This window comes from Limulus polyphemus, unplaced genomic scaffold (genome assembly GCF_000517525.1).
Source record: "Limulus polyphemus unplaced genomic scaffold, Limulus_polyphemus-2.1.2 Scaffold2335, whole genome shotgun sequence".
NCBI classification, from domain to species: Eukaryota; Metazoa; Arthropoda; class Merostomata; order Xiphosura; family Limulidae; genus Limulus; species Limulus polyphemus.
Window position 1 is genome coordinate 18,705 of NW_013667945.1, and position 6,211 is coordinate 24,915.

The window sequence follows — 6,211 nt, forward strand, 5'->3', positions numbered from 1 at the left end:
CAACAGTGGTATGACATGTACATTATACACGATCCAGCATGAGTAACAGTGGTCTGACATGTACATTATACACGATCCAGCACGAGCAACAGTGGTATGACATGTACATTATACACGATCCAGCATGAGTAACAGTGGTCTGACATGTACATTATACACGATCCAGCACGAGCAACAATGATATGACATGTACATTATACACGATCCAGCATGAGTAACAGTGGTCTGACATGTACATTAAACATGATCCAGCATGAGTAACAACGGTATGACATGTGCATTAAACATGATCCAGCATGAGTAACAATGATATGACATGTACATTATACACGATCCAGCATGAGTAACAGTGGACTGACATGTACATTATACACGATCCAGCACGAGCAACAGTGGTATGACATGTACATTATACACGATCCAGCATGAGTAACAGTGGTCTGACATGTACATTATACACGATCCAGCACGAGCAACAATGGCCTGACATGTACATTATACACGATCCAGCACGAGTAACAGTGGTCTGACATGTACATTATACACGATCCAGCACGAGTAACAGTGGTCTGACATGTACATTATACACGATCCAGCACGAGCAACAGTGGTCTGACATGTATATTATACATGATCCAGCACGAGCAACAGTGGTCTGACATATACGTTTTGTTGTTGAAAAGGTTAACGCAAAATATATTGGATCATAACTTCCTCATACGTGCTTTTGTTAACGTTTCTTCTGCTCTGTCTAGATTCGTTAAGCTACGAGTCACGTGCGTGCAGTAGTTATCTTTGTACGTACTCTTTTTTTTTTCTTCTGAGTTTTACCTGTCATAGTCGCCAAGTTAGCTCTACCCAAGGTTAACGATCTCTGCGAAACTCGAGTAGCATGGGATACGACTGACTGATACTAAAGATTCTTTCTCCTGGCTAGGGCCTTGCCCTCCTTCTCCCGATTAGTTCTAGAAACTGGGTCAGTCAGTGTTTTCTGCCAACTTCTAACAAGTTATCATACTTTCTATTAAAACACGCAGGAAGAATACTAGGTAGTAACTATTTCTTCTACAAAGATCTTGCCGTTTATGCTAGAAAATACATATATAAATGGTCTACCTTCTCGAATAATCAGCTAAAATCCGGAGTTCGATTCCCCGTAATGGAAAGAGTGCTTTACGCTAAAACAAACTACAGAAGAAAAAACCCACTCCGTGTGGTTGAACAGAATCCAAATGATGCAAAAAACACAAAACAAAACTGAATATACTTTTAAAAAATGTTTTATCAAGTTAACCTGGCTTTAGTATCCTTTCTATGTGACTTTTTTAGGATACATCCAAACAGTTTATTCGAAGTTTCAAATGAATGACCATTCTCACAATACGTCGTTGTTTGTCATCGGTAATAATTCCATTTTATTTTAGGGCTTGTGAAATTAAAGGGCTCATAACTTTAACGTAACGCTTTTGAGTCGGTTTGTAAACGCATTTGTGTCTTTCTAAAGTGACTTTGCCCCACAGTGGCTCAGCGGTAAGTCTGAAGGCTTATAAAGCTAAAAACCGGGTTTCGATAGCCGTGATAGGCACAGCACAGATAGCCCATTGCGTAGCCTTGCGATTAACAACAAAGAAACAAACTAAAGTGATTTTTATTTTATTAAACAGACGCACCTGTACAACAAGTGATGTACGCATGCTCAAATCTACTTCGGTCCGAGTCCATTTTTTTAAAAATAGAAAATAAATAAAAAACTTGTACAACGTGCGCTCTTAGTACAACCCATCAGTATGTAACTTCCGGGCTCCTATAAGGCCGATTGACATAGTCTGAAAATCCTGAGTTCAAATCCCGCTCAGCCTCGGTTTTTCATTTCTTCAGAATATTTGCTTTGGTTTTCTGCTAAAGGTGTAAAACCAAGTGTAAAATTAGCAATAAATATCCACCAGGCTTCAGTACCTAATAATACCCTGACTGTATAGTTTGTTTAGAATTACTTGTAAACTACACGAGGGCTATATGATTTAGCCGTGACAGACTAGAGGGAAGGTAGCTAGTCAACACCACCCACTGCCAACTCTTGGACCACTCTTTAACCAACGACTAGTGGAATTTACCGTCACATTATAATGCCCCCACGGCTGAAAGGGCGGACATGTTCGTTGATGGGGATTCGAACCTGCCACCTTCAGATTGCGAGTTGAGCGCCACAACCACCAGGCCAATACCCTGATAATGACGAGTTTATCGCTACAATACACTCATTCAGATCGTTATTGTGGAATCTATCATAAGCCATGATTTATTTTTCGAAATCTCGACATTCTACTTCGCCGGTTTTGCCTAAATATTAAAATAAAATGGCGTAGAAGTTGTGAATAAATACCCCCCCACGGTACCGTCTACTTCTTAAACATTTTCTCCTATTTTTAGATACGTTCCTGAAAATTGAGTTGAATTTTATTTTGAATATAAAACAAACAAAAAAATGCTTTATTATTATATACATTCTGTTTGTATTTCTAATTTTGGTATCTACACCAGTTTTTATCAATGATTTGTTACTAGGCAGGGATCATCGCTGTGTTACTTAGTTACAATTGTGATCATCGCTGTACTCATGGGCGCCCACAGAACTATTTTCGGAGGGGGGAGGGGCAAAATATGTATGTATGTAGGGGATCAGCTTTTACAGTGTAAGTCAACAGACTAATAGAATGTGTGTTTTGTACGCAAAAACAAATTTACAGTTTTAATAAATAGAATTACTAAAAATATTTAGTTTAACTACGCTGTTACGTTTACGTCATAATACGTGCAATTTTTATGAAATGTAAAGGGGGCAAATGCCCCTTCTTGCGTGCGCCCATGTCTATGCTACTCAGAGCTACAATTAGGATCAACGCTTTGTTACTTAAAGCTACAATTAGGATCATCGCTTTGTTACTTAAAGCTACAATTAAGATAATCGCTGTTCTACTTAGAGTTACAATTAAGATAATCGCTGTTCTACTTAAAGCTACAATTAGGATAATCGCTGTTCTACTCAGAGCTACAATTATGATAATCGCTGCGCTACTTAGAACTACAATTAGGATCATCGCTTTGTTACTTAAAGCTACAATTAAGATAATCGCTGTTCTACTTAAAGCTACAATTAAGATAATCGCTGTTCTACTTAGAGTTACAATTAAGATAATCGCTGTTCTACTTAAAGCTACAATTAAGATAATCGCTGTTCTACTCAGAGTTACAATTAAGATAATCGCTGTTCTACTTAAAGCTACAATTAGGATAATCGCTGTTCTACTTAGAGCTACAATTAGGATAATCGCTGCGCTACTTAGAGCTACAATTAGGATAATCGCTGCGCTACTTAGAGCTACAATTAGGATCATCGCTGTTCTACTTAGAGCTACAATTAGGATCATCGCTGTTCTACTTAGAGTTACAATTAGGATAATCGCTGTTCTACTTAGAGCTACAATTAGATAATCGCTCGCTACTTAGAGCTACAATTAGGATCATCGCTGTTCTACTAAGAGTTACAATTAGGATCATCGCTGTTCTAATTAGAACTACAATTAGGATCATCGCTGCGCTACTTAGAGCTACAATTAGGATCATCGCTGTTCTACTTAGAGTTACAATTAGGATCATCGCTGTTCTACTTAGAGCTACAATTAGGATAATCGCTGCGCTACTTAGAGCTACAATTAGGATCATCGCTGTGCTACTTAGAGCTACAATTAGGATCATCGATGTTCTACTTATAGTTACAATAAGGATCATCGCTGTGCTACTTAGAGCTACAATTAGGATCATCACTATTCTACTTAGAGCTACAATTAGGATCATCGCTGTGCTACTTAGAGCTACAATTAAATATTTAATTGCTACTTGCATTCTGAATGAATTTCATAATTTTTATAATAAAATCAAATATAACATTTTCAACTAAGTCGTTATCAACTATTTGTTAATTACAGGTGTCGTCGCTATACTAGTTGGAACCACTGTCGCCATTATAGACACCCTTTTTCCCAACAAGTTTTCCACAATTTTGGAGGTCGACTACGACACTCCTTACAGTTACTTTGTAGGTCAGGACAGCAACTCTCTCACTAAAAGTGGCTTGGTGACACAGCCAGCAACTTTCTCACCAGATGGCGCTATGCCAGGGCCAAGCCAGGATGGGGTTGATAATGCAGCTTACGAAAACGATGACAGTGACGTCAGCACGATTTTCAACGGCAAGCGAGCAGTGAGTCTACACTCTTTCGGCAAATTTACCCAAAGAGAAACCGTGAGAATGGGACCAGTGTCACCCCTTAATCGGTAGGTGGCGTTACTAGTCTATATTTGTTTGTTGTTAGGCGCAAAGCTACACATTGGTGCATCTGTTCTGTGCCCAGCACGGGTATCAAAACCCGCTTTTTTAGCGTTATAAGCCTTCAGACTTACCGCTGAGCCACTTTGGGGGGGGGGGGTATTGGAAACCATCATGCTGCTGTGAAACAACAACCAGGAAACTGAAGAATTTTAATAAAATGATATAGAAAAATGACACCTTTTACACGTAAAATATCAATTAAAACTAACTTAGAAAATCAAATGGGTTTCTTTTTTTTCACCAACTTCTGTCATGAGTTTTTCCTAACGACCTTCTACTTTTGGTAGAATCATTTCTAGAACGTTTTAGACTTGCAAGTTTTCATTACTTCTTATAGAACTTTTAGAAGTTACGAGAAAACTTCTAACTATTGTGAAGGTTTTACTATTGCAAACTTCTGTCTGTTGTGGAGATCTAAAACTGTAAACCTATTTTTTATGTTGTTGAGAAAACTTACTATTGTCAACATTTTTTCTTTTTTTACACACTGAAAAACGTCTGTTAGTATACACTTGGTTATTTGTTATTTAACCTTTTATGAGACTGACCATTACATGAATATTTTTCTGTTATAGTAGATTTCCCAGTATGCCGAGAAATGTTGCCTGTCATCGCTTTGAAGAAATGAGCACTGACGTTCAAGCAGCGGCCATGTGGTGACGCCCCCTATTGTACAGATAAAAGAATTACAGGAGGAAAGAACATGGCACACAAATCTGAATAATTATAAAGCTTAGTCAAAACTTTCTCTGTGGTGGTTTGTTAACTATTATGGTACCACGTACGTGCACGCAAATATATATTTAGTATTAATCGATCACGTAGTCTCAAGGAGCCATCTAGTGGCAAAACATTACCATCGATTGTGAATATGTGAATAGCTAAATATGCAAATTATTTTCATGTGTGTGTGTTGTTATAGAAAATTCCCAGAAAAACTCGTGGCAAAAAATATAAAAAAACATTACTAAAAATACATGTATTAAAATTACTGACAAGGGAAAAATTAAAATATATTATTAGTATTATTCAGAAAATTATTAATAATCTTCCTAGGCGCGCATTAATAAAATTAACTGTTACAAGGAGATACCTAAATATTATTTTTAAATTTTACGAACTAGTCCAGTGCGTTATGATTTTGATCGCTTAAATAACAATGGGGATAAAATAGCATTCTGGTTTGACGAACTTGGTGTTAGTCACATTTGTAATGGTAACGTTTTAATCAGTGACTTTCATATGATTGTAACTCTTTAAGATCAATGTATAAAGCAAGTCACAAAGAAATTTATCCTAGGGTGTGCTAAGCCTAATATTTCTCCGTGCCATGCTCTGTTGGAATTATATATATATATATATAATGCCTTTTTGTCATTGTATAAGTTGATAAATGCAAAAAAAATCTTCACCTAAAATACAATATATTGAGCCAAATTCTCAAATTATTGAAGTAATTGCCGAACGTTTGTTATTCCAAAGTAGGCTTAACCTTTATACATACGCGAATGGTTTTTAAAATGGCTGAAGTAACAGGGTTAAGTTATTTTGAAAGTTTGTGATTTGTCAACATGTGAATTAATTATTAGATATCGCAAAGAGATTAAGTGGTTATATGACTGTCACATGTGGTTTCCATGAGAAACTTTTAATGCTGATGACCAATAAAAATGTTGTTTGATTGCTACTAGATGTTCTCCATTGTCATGCTTTATATGCAGCGGTAGATGCTTATACAGTTGATAAAGCAGGAACTGTCAGCAAAAAAATTCGTTTGGGATAATACGTTCCGATAGAATATACAGTTTACATAAATGTTTT

At 36.8% G+C, this 6,211-nt stretch overlaps 1 protein-coding gene across 1 annotated transcript in view; it reads left to right on the forward strand.

Moving 5' to 3' along the window:
* The window catches only part of LOC106466656 (dual oxidase maturation factor 2-like), a gene marked incomplete at its 5' end in the record, with an annotated part of 22,535 nt that extends 17,150 nt beyond the window's left edge, over positions 1-5,385 (forward strand). The window contains 2 exons of the mRNA XM_013926948.2: positions 3,987-4,335; positions 4,966-5,385. Coding sequence (XP_013782402.1) covers positions 3,987-4,335; positions 4,966-5,050 — 434 coding nt within the window. The remainder of the gene's footprint in view (positions 1-3,986; positions 4,336-4,965) is intronic.
* Positions 5,386-6,211: the final 826 nt, after the last annotated feature.